The sequence below is a fragment of the Rutidosis leptorrhynchoides genome, chromosome 2 (genome assembly GCF_046630445.1).
Source record: "Rutidosis leptorrhynchoides isolate AG116_Rl617_1_P2 chromosome 2, CSIRO_AGI_Rlap_v1, whole genome shotgun sequence".
In the NCBI taxonomy this organism is placed as follows: Eukaryota; Viridiplantae; Streptophyta; class Magnoliopsida; order Asterales; family Asteraceae; genus Rutidosis; species Rutidosis leptorrhynchoides.
In genome coordinates this window covers 550,855,020-550,870,536 of record NC_092334.1, presented here as the reverse complement: position 1 = coordinate 550,870,536, position 15,517 = coordinate 550,855,020, and the positions used below count along the sequence as shown (strand labels likewise).

The 15,517-nt window shown below is 34.4% G+C and overlaps 2 protein-coding genes across 3 annotated transcripts; one reads left to right on the top strand and one right to left on the bottom strand.

The window, feature by feature from the left end:
- Window positions 1-525: 525 nt before the first annotated feature.
- On the top strand, window positions 526-5,995 carry LOC139893061 (uncharacterized). The gene is made up of 6 exons (XM_071876196.1): window positions 526-817; window positions 1,451-2,516; window positions 3,295-3,477; window positions 3,576-3,727; window positions 5,178-5,632; window positions 5,721-5,995. The coding sequence occupies exons 2-6, from the start codon at window positions 1,475-1,477 to the stop codon at window positions 5,914-5,916; spliced, it is 2,028 nt and encodes a 675-aa protein (XP_071732297.1). The 5' UTR covers window positions 526-817; window positions 1,451-1,474; the 3' UTR covers window positions 5,917-5,995.
- Window positions 5,996-8,649: 2,654 nt separating this feature from the next.
- LOC139893060 (T-complex protein 1 subunit theta-like) lies at window positions 8,650-15,132 on the bottom strand. 2 transcript variants are annotated; one of them, XR_011774320.1, is made up of 14 exons: window positions 14,943-15,132; window positions 14,150-14,412; window positions 13,861-14,007; window positions 13,627-13,788; window positions 12,625-12,702; window positions 11,825-11,958; window positions 11,521-11,593; window positions 11,332-11,412; window positions 11,114-11,236; window positions 10,917-11,011; window positions 10,615-10,824; window positions 9,987-10,044; window positions 8,759-9,141; window positions 8,650-8,706 (listed from the first exon to the last, which is right to left on the bottom strand). XR_011774320.1 is itself a non-coding variant. In XM_071876195.1 (13 exons), the coding sequence occupies exons 1-13, from the start codon at window positions 15,088-15,090 to the stop codon at window positions 9,070-9,072; spliced, it is 1,644 nt and encodes a 547-aa protein (XP_071732296.1). In that variant the 5' UTR covers window positions 15,091-15,132; the 3' UTR covers window positions 8,743-9,069. The 2 variants fall into 2 exon arrangements, 1 of the variants encoding a protein (XP_071732296.1); XM_071876195.1 differs by lacking the exon at window positions 8,650-8,706 and having other exon boundaries at window positions 8,743-9,141.
- Window positions 15,133-15,517: the final 385 nt, after the last annotated feature.

Genomic DNA, 15,517 nt, shown 5'->3' with positions numbered 1-15,517 from the left:
CCGATTTGGGATAAGTTAAAAAATCGAGAAAGGAAACAAAAAAGGAATTGACTCACAACGATGAGTTGGAAGTGTTTGGAGATTTTATCGAAGACACTTGAGCGTTTTTGCATCGTTGTTGGCGGCTTTACTTTCCATATTTAGATGAATCTTAATCTTCTGGTTGTCGGTTAAGATTGGATTTCATCTCGTTCATTTCGTTTTGTCTTTTTTCTATGTTATGTTTTGTAGGTCTTTGTAGTTGTAGTTGTTTTTGCGACCTCTTTTTAGGTTTTGTCTAGTTTTGCTTATTTTTTGGTTTGTATGTTAAAGGAGGTTTCATTCTTTTGATAAACTTTCTTTCGTTATATAATTTTTTTTCTTTTTTTTGGAAGAAAAAAAAAAAAATCATCGTACAGGAGAAACCCTACTTTAAATTTAATAAATCTATTAATTAATTAATTAATTAATTAAATAAAAATAAAATAGGGCTATTTATTTTCATCCATTCTCTAATTAAATACGCACCCGATTACCCCCCTCCTAGAACATACCTACATTTTCACATCCCCAGGGTTTCTTCCACCCCCAAATTTATTTCAACCCTAACGATTTCGATATCTTTTAATTTTCTCATCGTTCTCCTTGTTTAATTTTGTTATTTGCAGGGACCTTTGCTTACAATTTTGCTTTCGTGTTGTTAATTTTGCAGTTTCGATGTTATAAATAGTTATCCACCTTATGAATTTGACTCTGTGCTGTTGATTTTAGGGTTTCATCTTTTATTATACTTCTGCCGATTAAAGTGTCTGAATAGCTACTTCCATCAAACACCACTGTGAGTAGTCTATAGAAATTAATTTTATTGCATCGTTTATAATCGTCTCTATTAGATTGATATGTTATGGAGATTGATGTCATTGATTTTTTTATATATATATTTTTATACACATTTTTGATACACTAGTATAATGTACATGTGTAATGTGTAACTATTACTATGTTTTTTTATACTGAACACCTATTACTGTATATGTCCTCTATATAAGTTACATATCAATGTATTTAGCATTACATTTTATGCTATTGAATATACTGGAAAAAGGTCATGTACTCCTATTGTATCTATAAAACTTTCAAATATTACTAATGTATGTATGCTGCAATTTGTAACACGTAAACTGGTGGTGTCGCACCGGTTATGATGATATGATATGCATTGTATATGGCTGCTATATTGTATAAAAATCTGTCACCTGATTAAGAGTCCACTGGGTAAATACAAAAGGGCTTTTATTTGTTTAATCCATACAATGCAAAATAAGTAAAGTTGATACATTCTAATGTGATTTACTTTTATAAAATTTACAAGTTTACTGCTGTATATCTAAATATGGTCATGGAAATGAAATTTATGTACTACATTAAGAAACTTGTGGTTTGACCCATTAACTTTGATATTTTATACTAGGTTTGAGAATCGGATAGCGATAAGATGTCTTCGCCGTATGTTGTTCTCGAAAATCGTTCTCTTGATCAGTGGAAAGTGACTGAGCTGAAAGAAGAGCTCAAGAAACGGAATCTAGTGACCAAAGGGTTGAAAGATGAACTCATTAAGAGGTTGGACGAAGCTATTCGTCTTGAACTGGAAGAGGCTAACCAAACTCATGATAATGGTAACATGAATGATAATGACCAAACCAAGGTATCTTCTGAAGATGCAGCTTTAGAGCCGGTTATTGAGGCCACTGGGAAAGATAGCATGACCGAAAAGTTGGATATTAATGAGAGCTTGGAGAAAAATAACATGGCAGAAAATTTGGGTAGTGAAAATCAGGATAGCGTTAATCTTGACGATGGATCTCAGTCATCCGACTCAAAGATGGTTACAAAAGAGGAATATGGCACTGGTTCTACGAACGCCGAGGGTTGTGAGGTAGTTCGAGAGGTTTCTGTGGAGAATTCTGTTATAGTAAGTGAGGTGATGGTATCTGAAGAGTCGGAAAAGGTTGAAATGAACAAGGAGGAAGTCTCAAATTTGCAGCAACAGGACGTGGAGTCCAAGCCATCATCGAATATTGGTAACCAGGTAGTTGAGGTCAGCCAAGTAAAATCTGAAACTATTTCTATTGATACTAGTATGTCAATTACTGAAAAGAATGAACTAAACGATAATGTAATTGCTGATGATATGAAATTGGAAGTTGATGTTAAGCCTGCAACAGAATCAGTTGTGGTTGATGAGCCACATGAGAACAAAGTTACTACAGAAGAGGAATATGATATTGGAGATGTGGGTTCTCCTGAGAAATTAAATTTGGATCGAAGTTCTGGTGATGATTCATTGGAGGAAGATACTTTAGAAAGTAAACAAGTGGATTCCATTGGTGATACAAGTGAGAAATCTGAAGTGCCTATTGTAACGGAGAATCAGCCGCTTGATATGATGGTTGAGGATGTACCTGCTGCTAAGAATACTGAAAGTATTGATGATAGAAGTGATCCTGCTCCTGCAGCTACAAAAAGAAGGCTTCATGGTAAACTTTATGTTAATGATAATCTTTTGTTCATTTTCTTTCTTTCTGTGGTCTTTTAACTCTATCTTTTGCATATTGTTGCCTTTAATCTGATTTCTTTCTTAATCAAATCTATATATTCACTGCTTTGGTTTATTCACCTGTTTGAAGATAATGCTAATGGAGTAGATAATATTTTTGCGGGTGTTAATTATGTTAAATGTATGTTTGTACTTTCATACTTATTATCTGGCTGGTGCTTGTGAAGTTGAGAGATAATTAGTTGAGCATAATGTGACGTTAATATGTTATTTTGGTTACTTTTTGTGTTTCAAAGTTCAGATAGTCTATTTGTAGTCTAATTTGAGCTGTGTATCTATGGAGGTGGAGAAATGTGGTTGAAGGTAAGGTGGATTGGGTAATGAGTCAAAATGGCCAATCTTCATTATGGGTCAAAATGGGTTGTATGAGGGAGACCTTCCATTTTGAAATCACGGTAATGCTACATTTAGATAATATTTTTTAATATTAAGAAAAATGATACTATATGATGTTTTATGCACAAGTACTTTTTGGGCAAATTTCAACTGTTTTGACCTGCTTAACCTATTATCTTCAAGTTAATATTCCATTAGTTTGACCTGTTAGAGGTTTACATTACCTAAACTCATCTATTCACGAGTAAATATTTTATTTGTTCTGTTGATGGGTTTATAGCCTGTTGGCATACTCGTTTTCTTCTTGTATGTTACCTTGGCATTATTTAAAATCATGTTCATGAGTCATGACTACATGGCAGATAAAGAAGCAGTGGCAAATAACGAGGTAGTAAAGAGGCAGCGCAAGTGGAATTCTGAAGGCGTTAAAGTCCCTGAGAAGCAAACAACTACGACACCCAAGGGTGCATTCCAGGCTTCTATGAAGAACAGCTTTTCGAGATCTAATTTTTCAATTAATAACGAGGAGCCGAAGGAACGTGTTGGTGAGTGATTGCTTGTCTTTTGTCATGTGAAATGTGGTTTGAGTTATCGAATTGGCCTCTAATTCTTTCTTTTCTTTTTTTGTTGCTAAATTTGGCAGTTCCTCCGTCATCAAAGCCTCCTACTACTTCTCTCAGGATTGATCGTTTTGTTCGCCCATTCACTTTAAAGGCTGCACAGGAACTTCTTGGGAAAACTGGAACTATTGTTAGCTTCTGGATGGATAATATTAAAACCCACTGTTATGTTACTGTAAGTTCACTGCACCTTCTCTCGCTTACTATGCATGTTTGCTTTGCGTTGCAAGTGTTATGACCTTTTTAGGAACAATGTGTGGATAAAAAAGATTGATAATTAGAAGCGCAGTCTACGAAGTTTGAATATGGCATGTGTGGTTGTGTGTATCTGTCTGTGTCCTGTGTGTATTTGTATGATGGTTTTTGCTATGAAGCAAGTGTATTTATATGATGGTTTTTGCTATGAAGCAAGCAGCAGCAACATAAATTTATATTCTCCAACAATAGTTAAACTGTAGGAAAAATTATGATACTCTCATCGTACCTTTTTCCCCAATTTTGTTTATGTTTATGGTATTAATGTGTGAACAAAAGTAAGATTATTCTATTAACTCTTTGTCAACGTCATCATAGGTGGTTTTCTGTTGACTAGGTTATACGAACCATGTTTGCATTGAGGTTTTATCATGTGATACTTGTATTATTGCGTACTTTGGTTTTACTCTTTACTTGTAACAAGTAATCATTTTATGATGTACTTCTAGACATGTAGTCTATTTTATTCTAATTTAGTTCCATGCATCTATCTTTTTATTTTTCTTAGGGGTGAGGTAGAACATAAATTGGAATTTCTAGTGTATATGGCCGAAAAAAGAGAAGAATAGATTATTAAGGGAAGTAATTTACCTTTCGGACGTTGACGTAGGTTACTAGTTGAGTAGTACTCATGAGTCGTGGGACAATCAGTATCTTATCTTTAATTGGAAACATGTAATTTTTACCATCTGATGGTGACAACTATACTCTGATCTATGGTAGATGGATTATACTGTAGTGAAAATTAGTCCGAGATGTTTTCGTGTCGTTAGGTTGGGAAAGAGATTTAAGCCATAGGTTAATTCCTTGTTTACAGTTCTTAATTATATTGTTCCATCTATTTCGATTGAATTTTTGAGCACTTGCCTGAATTTGTTTTTGCTCTATATATTTTTCTAAATCTAATTTGCGGATATGATGTAGTATATCTTAGTGATGGATCTTATTCCAGGGTGGTTCCCAAATGCGTTAAAGTCTAAAATACACGGGAAATAATCTGGAAGCTATCAAATGAAAATCTGTCTTCTTCACATTGACTTATTTTAATGCAGCCAGTTATAGTTATAAACGTTTTCTAGGCATATAGCTAAATAGTAGTCTGTTACCACGGATCGAATTCCTAAAATACCCATTAGCTGGAATAACCTTCGACATGTATGAATTCGATCTTTGAGCTGTCCATGGGTCTAAAATTAAATCGATTTGGGAGAACTACTTTTTGTTACGCAGTAGAAATTGTGGGAAACTTTTGTCTTAGAATGATACCAACTAGGCATATATACAAACTATATCCACTGAGACTCGAACTCGGTTGTTGGGTTTTGCAAGTCCCTAAGTTTTGTTTTTTTTACTTTTCTATTTGATTGCAGTATTCATCAGTTGAAGAGGCTGTAGCGACTCGCAATGCTGTGTACAACCTTCAATGGCCAGTATACGGAGGACTTCTTCTCATAGCCGAGTTTGTGGATCCCGCAGAGGTTAAGAGCCGAACTGACCCTCCTCTGCCATCTCCTATAACTCCAGTCAACACCACCACACCTACACTCCCTCCACCACCTCCAGCCGCCACAAAACCACCACCACAGCAGCAGCAGCAGCTTCCTCCTCCACCGCCACTCCCGCTCCCACCGCCACCACCGTTGTCTCATCCACCACAGCTTAAAGAACCAGCTCTTCCCCCACCTCCACCACTCCCTAAAAAAGTGGACCCACCGGTTATGACGTTGGATGATCTGTTCAGAAAGACAAGAGCAACTCCTCGCATTTACTACTTGCCGTTATCTGAGGAGCAAGTTGCTGAAAAGCTGAAAAGAACTGCAATGCAGTAGGAACAACTGATTAGACTGCTTAGAATATGAATGAATGTAGGATAATGGTAAAACAGTTATTATCATACAATTACATGTTTGCAGGTCTGCAGGTGTTGCGATTAGGAACTGTTGGAGCAGAGGAGGAGCTTGTTTCGTGATAATAGATTTAGTTGTTTTCGAGAACTCCCCTTTTTGTTTAACACCCAAATGCCTCAAATCGTGTGAGTGGATTGAAACTCATATTTGCTTTCTTTATTTTTCGGATATTGAAAGGTGGTGTTCTCAAAAATTATATTAATGGTTAAGAATTGGAGACTACTTTCGTATGTCTTAATGGAATTTGGAGAATCGTTGGGTTTTATTATTGTGTCAAATAAGAACTGCCTTTTTTTTGGTTGTGGCCCTGATATCTTCACAGTTACAGGTTTAAAGTTCACTAGCATTGTATCTTGGGGCGGGCTATGGAATGGGTCAGAAATGGCCATGGATAACATGGTTAGGCTGCGTCATCATCTGAGTAACGTATAAATTTTTTTACATTTACTGGCTAGTCTGAATAGGAAAGATTATTCATTTACTAGTTTGTGTATGATGTCGCTAGTTAAAAAACTAAAAGAATTTGTATTTCACTCAACTACTGCTTCACAAATAAATCCACCCATATTGACCAGGCATAGAACTATGGATTGAGAGAGCCAGAGGTAGTCCACCTAATTTGATAGCTTTTTTTCCAAAATAAAAGATTAGCGGGTTAAACATTAAGTTATGCTGTGGCGAGGAATTAGGAATGTACCAAGTTCCATCTCGCTAGTGTATATTTTAATTTAAGAATGTTCAATTATTGATATTGCATATATCATATAGTATTGATTTCGATGATGTCATGTCACAACTTGAGTGGGTTTCATGTGGCACCTTACACAGACCACACATCGACAAAAGCATTACTATCTATTGGAGTACTAATTACTAATCTTTTTGAAAGATATATATAATAAAAGACAAACATAAAGTTATTTACACACAATAAACTTTGGGCTATAGTTTATACTGCAACACTTTCATGCACAATCCTGTTACATCCCAAAATATAGCATGATTGTATAAGGCTCAAAGAATGTGTCAACTTGTCAGATGTAGAAGTTTTGTACACCAAGAATCAAAAGTGTAATATTTGTGAGTTCCTTGGATTTGGAGGCTCATTTTATGTCTTAAAACCTTTTTTAAAGGCTACAGGTTTTAAAACTTGAGAACCTTAAATAATAATGGATATGTGTAAATGGATATGGATATAGATATAGATGAATCTAAATAGATGTGGATGAAAAATCTCATCCAAGAATATATCTATTAACACCACAAAAAAATATACAAATATATAAACATAGATATATGCATACAGAATAACTATTATAAATGTATTTACCATTACACATACATTATGCTTGCAACCTAATAATGAATTCAGTATGTGTATTCACAATAAAACATGTATATCTAACTTAATAAACATACAAATTGCACGTTTAATTTTTCATAATCTTGTTTAATAGTAAATTTAACAATTAGTGTTTATCTTCAATAAAGATTTTACGTTCCGATGAAAAGATTTTAATTTATGTCATGTTATATTTATTTTTGTAATATTATGTTTGTGTTTTTATTATATTTTGGAATATATTATAACATTTCTTAAATATTTAATGGATAACCATCAACCCGCTTAATTTATTGTATATGGATATGAATGGATGAACTGAAATTAAATGAATTTGAATATAGATGAACAAAGAATAAATAAATATGAATATAGATATGACTTCACTCAATTGATATTCGATCCATCGTCATCCTTAATTGCTAAGTGAAGTGGAATATTAATGTGTACACAAAAACAAAAACCATGTACATACATGAGGGTTTTGGACATGGTTTGCATTTGAACATGATCCTCTCTGGTCTCTCTTGACTTCTGATGGTCAAAATACATTTGAGTGTGAAGGTTTTGGTCTTCATGTTTTCATGATGTTTCTAGATGAGCATCCACTTTTGGTATGATGATATGCGTTTGATCTATCAATTTAGTTTAGAATCATTTGTGTAGACAAGAAAGCTCACATATTTTCAAGTTGCTTTGTTCTTTTCTTTCATATTGGTCTAGAAGTATTAGTGTAGGCTAGCAAGCGAGCGTGCTTTCAAGTTGCTTAGCTCTTTCATGTAATCTTGACCTTTTCATTCTTTTCGATGAAAAGTGTCTTATTTATATATATTTTTATTTTTTCGCCAAAAATAAAATAAAAAAATGTACATACATGTCAACTTGGTAATCAAGGATATAAAGAACCGAAAAGATTTTTGTTTTCTTGATCACATCAACTGCTATAATACTCAATCTTGCATATCCTCCACCCTGCATGTACGGAGTATGAAAGAGACAAGATTCCTTTAAGGTAAAACGACTCGTTCCTCAACCCTAACATCCCTCTTAACTATTTTCTTCATCACATAAAGCGTTCAAATTGAACCATGTATTTACTTCTTTATAACACATTGCAAGTAGGGGGATGATTCTAACACACTCTTTTTTGATCCTCACACACCTATTTTAACCTTTTACTCTTCTAATAATACTCCATTTCTTTAAATTGGTGTGTGAGGATCAAAAAAGTATGTGTGAGAATCATCCCCCTACAAAAAAGGCCATTTTTTTAATGGATCAAATTGGACCGGATATGTACATCTTTATAACACTCCGCAAGTATCATACGAATGGCCATTTTCTTTTGATGGAATACTAATACTTGCATACAAATTGCATTTGCTACCTCATATTACAGTTCATTCTGGGCCGTCATTAACATGCATTGAAATTTGAAACATTGTAAATAGCAGTTTTCATTCACTTTCAAAATGGCAGTTATTAAGATATATAACAATTTAAATGACGTTAACAAGGACGTTAACACAACTGAAGCTATCGTTAGCAAAATTCTATTCTATATTATCTAGTAAAGGGTAGCATGGATGATTAGGCAGATCACTGAGGATGCCTTAAAAAAAATCAAAACCCATTACTTTTATTTTATACCTTAAAAAATTCATAGTAAAAAAAATCAGAACCCATTACTTTTATTTTATACCTTAAAAAATTCATAGTAAAACTCATTGCTCTGATTATGCAGATCGTAGTATATCAATCACGGGTCAGTTGAATTTAGGGAGCGGGGTAATTGGTATCATGGATTCATGGCTTGACCTCATAATATTTCTTGTCATTTTTGAAACATGTTTCACCACAAAATCAAACGTCGAGAAATAAAAACCTTGGAAACAAATCTTTGATACAAACACACCTCAAACTTAACTACCACCCACCCACCCACTCATCTAAACCGAAAGTTTCGTAGAAATCAAAACACAACCAAAATCTTCATGGTAGCCTAACTTTATCTTAATCTTCATTATCCATTCCTGCAGGTTGCTCTCTCCTACCTGGCCCACCAGCTGGTTTTGACATTATTATCTGAACATCATTACGAAAAGAAATTATACTGGTTACATTCTATGCCTTCAAAACAAGGTTGGAAAAGTCGTGAGACGGAGACGAGTCGGTCGAGACTTCAGAACGACTAGTTGACCGAGTCGGACGTTAACTCACGTTGACTTTTAGTTATATATGTGTGTGTAAATATAAATATATCAAACTTGTCCCCATGATGGTAGCCTAGTGGTTGGGGGACATGCAGCATAAAGCGGTGGCCATGAGTTCAATCCCAACCCCATGTCCCTTTAAACATGGGTTACGCAATTGTCCTCTCACATGTTGGCCGTGGGACCGGTTGGTGTGGGGCCGCCAGAGGGTCGGTTTTACCCTTTTAAATATATCAAACTTTAATATATTCAAACATATGTATAGGGCACAACATCCGAGTATAAAATATTAATATTAATAATTTTAACCCAACTTTAACCATCCTTGACTTTGACCGACTCAATCCGACTTTGACCATACAATTTAGCATTGACCAACTCTTAAAACGTTTTTGGGTGAGACGGAACGGGCTAGTCACCAAACCGGCTATTCGGCCAAAACGGCCACCTTCTACAACAGAATCTAAAAAGGGATTCTTATCAGGGATAAGCGTTTCACAACTTAAACAGACACACTAGATTTTGACCATCTTATTTTGTTGAATTGCTTTTGACCCATATTCTAGCAAGCATTCAGGATAGTAGGAGCCATTTATAGCCACATCCAGAAAAGTGAGCTAACAAAACTCCATCCAAACTAATAAAGGCAATGTCCCCCATTAAAAGAAGCTTAAGGATACACAAGAACATAATTTATATGGTTATTATGCGAAGTACCTGATCGACACGTAAGACGGTACAAACTGCATCAGCAGCATACTTAAGCGCGTGATACCTAGAAAGATTATAAGTGCACATGTAAGACCACGTGAATAGATAGTCATCAGAGTGTCGACGTAAATGACAATTGCAATAACAGGTCATAGAACGGATCTAAGTTTTTGCAGTCATTATAATAAAAAATACGGAGTATTATGTAACAATGTAGACGCGTAATTAAATAATTAATTCTGTTAAATTTTAGTTTTAAAATTGATAATAGCAAAAAATTTAGCCCTTAGCAGTAAACAGGTGGTAGTGGTTGCAACAAAATAGTTATCACCGTGTCAACAGAAACTAGATTTGCAATAATAGGTCTTAGAATGGATCCAAGTTTTGCAGTCATTATAATAAAAATTGTGGAGTATTATGTAACATTGCAGATCGCGTCAAAAAATTGTTTCTGATAAGTTTTAGTTTTAAAACTGACAATCGCAAAAAAATTAGCCCTTAGCAGTAACCAACCAGGTGGTTGTGGTTGCAACTAGTACTTGAATAGTAATTCAGTTGACACAAGAACCATGATCCGAAACACCATGCGAATGGCGTTGGTGCAGAACATTAATACAAGTCTAAAGATGCTTACTTGGTGACGTAAAGATCCCAGATCTTCATAGTTGAAACATCCTTACATGCTCCTTCTTCCAAGTCGATACCGACTTTAACATTTCCAGCGGCATGTTCTGCGTACAAAGTAGATATGATCTCCATGGCATTAAGCCCAGCGTTTTCAGCCAGAGTTTTTGGTATCATTTCAAAGCTCTCAGCAAACTTTGCAATAGCATACTGATCTAGCCTGCATTACAAACAAAGTCAAATACATTACTTTCATTACAAAATATAATATAATACGTCATTCATATATTGGATGATGCCGGAAGTAAATACCCGGTCTCTGTGAAAGAGAACTCCTTCAGTTTCCTGGCTAATTCAATTTCAGTAGCTGCAGCCCCAGGTACAAATCGACTGTCCCTGCATAATGCCTGATGCAGAAACAAAGAAAGATTGGAGTTAACAACAATGGGAAGGAAAAAAAAAATTAAAAATACAAAAATGCCAAATTTGGACAAAGAGAAATATAATACTTTGTAAGTATTGACACCATCATCAACAGCCCTTTCCAGATCATCCAATATGCTATCAGTACTTGCTCGCAATAAGACAGTGGTCACCGAATTACCACCTTCTTCATTTCTTACAACAGTTACCTAAAAGAATATATTTTAAGCAATTAAGTTAATCCTGAAAGAAACAACCAAAAGAAATATTATTATTAAATATATATAAATTCCCACTTCCATACCCTAGCGCCACCAATCTCCTCAACTGATATGGAGTCAACATATCCAAGATCATCAGGGTTTACGGTGCTCCCAAGTTTCAACTGCAATTACAAACAAATATAAATAATATTTAGTATCAACGGCCAAATTAAACCTTCCATAAAAGTCATTATATTCAACAACGAGACACCAATTCATATTCTACATACAAGAGCAACAGCACCAGTTGTTCGACAGAATCGGCGAAGTTCAAACTTGGAGCCAATTTTCAATACCATGACCCTGCAAGTAAATGCATCACAAATGTTAAAAAGGTAGCTAGTCCTTAAAGTAACCTTATAAAACAAATTAATTAAATGTTTTAACTTTTAACATCACCGGAAAATATATATATATATATATATATATATATATATATATATATATATATATATATATATATATATACACAAACAGTAGATGTGGTTTAAAATATGAAATGCTATTTTGAAAGAAGGATTTGAGGAAGCATACTTGTGACGCTCACAAAAATGTAGAGCCATCTCTCCAACAGCTGCTCCGCTAACTATGACCTTTGCACCTGACTCTACGACTGCTTTGATGAGCTCTTCAACCTTTGCTTCTTCAGATTTTGCATAATTTTCAAGCTATAGTAAAATAATGAAGCAGTTACTCATTAGGGAAAAAAAAGGAACTGATAATGAATTCCAAAAACAAACAACAAGAAGTATCAAGTCCAAAAAGGAACTGATAATGAATTCCAAAAACAAACAACAAGAAGTATCAAGTCCAAAAAGGAACTGATAATGAATTCCAAAAACAAACAACAAGAAGTATCAAGTCTGTCTAGATGATACACAAAATAGTAGCTGTTTATTACAATTTCTAGAAAAAGGGATACCAGAGTAAAGTACAAACATACGACAGCGTTTTAGGGTCACAGCAGTTAGTAATCAGATAAGAAATAAAATGAAAACACAGTTGTAGTATATACACACAGTAGACCATAGACACCAGCTTAAGGGCAATGGGCTGTAAGATAATGTATTCCTATTTATGGATATTAGTTGTAAAATATTCAAGAACCCTTAAATCCATGTTAAATGACAGGTAAAGACACATATTTGTCAACAACGTCAAGTGTTCTTTTAGAGGTAAGATCACAATGTAACATTTTTGTATAAAGACCAACGTAAATAAAATAAGTAATGGTCCACTGAAACATTTTTATACTTGGCATGCGAATCCAGCTTATACATCACATCCTATATTTCATCAAAATTAATGCTAAGTAGCTAGTAAATGAACTACACCTGCTCAGCACTGTGAATAAGGACAGTTCCTTTGGTCTCAGTTGCAGTAGTATCAACACCGCCAGCAATCACAACAACCTATATAACAATAAAACACATTCAGCTTCAACATTATGTGCAACGAGAAAACAAATGACAGATGATACGACGATAGATGAGGTATTAGGTTAGAACGCATGCGTAGCTTAAGTGGACATTCCAATGAGTTTTACATTTATTTTCAAACTTGCCAGATAGGGTCTTGAACAATCTGATACTCGGTCTGAATTCTGAAAAGCAACTTAATACTCCATGCGTACAGCTGAATATAGAATAATATGACTTATCCACTAACCAGTAACTTATTGTTATTTGCCAAAACCATAGGTGGCTACTATCTCATCCCATTTTTATTACAAGTGGCACATTTGAGCTAATGAATTACATCGGGTTATATATGAATCCTTCATTGCTTCATTCTTAAGAAGGTTATTATTGTAAGACGTTTCTATAACACGTTTATCAAATAACACAAGGACATATTATTATAACTCAAACAAAATATGGACAGTGAAAGTGTTTCCAGACCAGACCAAAAAAAAACTTCACCCATCGACCCATTGTACCACTTCTATGCCCTATGTACTTTTTAGAAGGCACGTTAGGTCTATATATACATGGTGAGTAAAAAGTATCAATTTAAAGACCATAGAATTCCGATTCCCTTGCTCATCAAGGGTATCAAATCAAACTCACTTTCTTATAAAATGTGTACTCTTGTAATTTAAGGTACAGAGAACTCATGCTGCTCCCTAATGGTAAGGCATTAAAAAAAAAATACAAAATCACTTGTTTATATAAGCAGGCTAGTAATACACTATTTGACACAAAAACTGTTAGATCTAGCACTCAAAGAGCTTAAAGGTAACAATTTGACAATAATGCACTATGTAAAGACAGAATATGAACATGCAAAGATCAAGAGTACTCAAACTGCTTAAACATCCATAAACAAACACTCACCTTTGCCTTCTCTATTCTCTTTATACTCCCTACAGTATCCCCTTTTAGAACCATTCCTCTAACAGTTGTGCAATTATGCAGACCTCCACCCACAAGTTTTGCAACTCTCACATTATCAACATTGAAATTTATTGGATTCTTTGGGCAAACCTGAATGCATGCCTGCAATAATAATAAAGATCAGTCACACTCTCAGTCCAACCTAATAGTTATGAGCAACAAGAAGACACTTACATCTGCAATTAGAGGACACAGAATATCCTCCTGTCCATATTGTTTACTAGCAACAGCAGCTTTCATTCTTAAAATAACTTCATCTCTATTCCTCACATCCATTGTGTCAGAACCTTCCTCTACCAATCCTTCTAAGATCTTAACAACCTATAAAAAGACATCAAATTGTGAACCTTTAGCAAACACACGACACATCCAGATCCACTCTAAGAAGCCAGATGTATATTCTATAATAAGGATAATATATAGTATAACACTATAAAATGACGGTAATTAGAGTTTGACAAACCTGATTGATTGCTTTTGTGTATCCAATAATGATTTCACTGGGATGCAGTCCCATCCTAATGAGGTCTTCTGCACCCTGAAGAAGCTCTCCTGCAAAAGAAACTACTAGGTTGGCTCCATCTCCAATTTCCTCCTGCTGCGCTTTCCCTGCCAATACCAATAATTTGGCTGCAGGATGCTGAATCTCAAGTTCGTTAACGATAGTTGCAGTATCACTAGTCACAAATAGCTTGTCCAGATGATTAATAACCATTTTATTCATGCCTAACACAGAAAAAAAAAAAACCCACTGTAAACAAGTAGACACGTACTAGTAATTTAAAAATCAAAAATAAAGGCAGAAAAAACACTAAACTACTTGATAATAATCCTTTCATGTTAGCTTAAATTGATGCAAATCTACTAGTAAAGTATTAACCCTTTCATGTTGTAACACTAAAAATACAAATGAAAAAAGATCACCTTAATACTAAACCAGACTGAGCCCAGGAATGCCCCGACACGAAGGCCCGAACCCTTTATAGACTCCATGTTAACTTAAACAAGTAGTAATTCAAAAGAAAAAATAAAAGAAAGAACAAACACTAAATATAATAATCCTTTCATGTTAGCTTAATTCATGCAAATCTTCGTTAATTACATCCAAATTGAACATCGTAGCCAATATAATAGATCTCCCAAAGGTGTTTATCTAACAAAAAATAGTGAAATCAAAAATATAAATTTATTCATCATCAATCAAACTTTCATACACTAGCTACAGAACACATAAAGAAACAGATAAAAGTGCATACCATTGGGACCAAGAGACGTTCTGGTAATAGTAGAAAGCTGTTTACAAGCATCAATATTCTTAATTACAGCTTCATCTAATCCAGATAAATGTTTGTGCCCTTCCTTTAGCATTCCCTGTATACCGTAAGGTTGCGTCTGAAGCCCCATCTTATTGATTAATAAAGGTGGTTAATAACTGCACGACGAAATCCTCTATTGATACCTGAAATTATCATTTTAGTTGTTAATAAATAATAAAGTAAAATCAAAATCATATATCACACACATTCAAATCAGCCTTAATATCATACAAATCGAAAACTATCTATGTTAAACCCCAACCGTACATACACGACACACACACATACATTCAAATCACCTTCAGTAGCATAGAAATCGTATACTGTGACTTAAAATCGCGAAATCAGTCGTATAAACAGGTAATATTTTAACCTAAGGATCGATAATGAGAAATAAACCTAAAATATAATAGCAGTTGTCAATAAATAAATTAACAATTAAACCCTAGAAATTATATTCAGAGTGTTAGGTGCTGGATAGAAACTAGAATAAAACCTGAAAGTTTTCGAAATGA

Excerpts from the sequence above, each read along its gene's own strand:
- LOC139893061 (XM_071876196.1), top strand. The coding sequence starts at position 1,475 with ATGTCTTCGCCGTATGTTGTTCTCGAAAATCGTTCTCTTGATCAGTGG. Across the intron at positions 2,517-3,294 it reads TACAAAAAGAAGGCTTCATG|ATAAAGAAGCAGTGGCAAAT; the intron begins GTAAACTTTATG and ends ACTACATGGCAG. Across the intron at positions 3,728-5,177 it reads AAACCCACTGTTATGTTACT|TATTCATCAGTTGAAGAGGC; the intron begins GTAAGTTCACTG and ends ATTTGATTGCAG.
- LOC139893060 (XM_071876195.1), bottom strand. The coding sequence starts at position 15,090 with ATGGGGCTTCAGACGCAACCTTACGGTATACAGGGAATGCTAAAGGAA. Across the intron at positions 11,959-12,624 it reads TTATTCACAGTGCTGAGCAG|CTTGAAAATTATGCAAAATC; the intron begins GTGTAGTTCATT and ends ATTTTACTATAG. Across the intron at positions 10,825-10,916 it reads TTCTCTTTCACAGAGACCGG|GCTAGATCAGTATGCTATTG; the intron begins GTATTTACTTCC and ends TTTGTAATGCAG.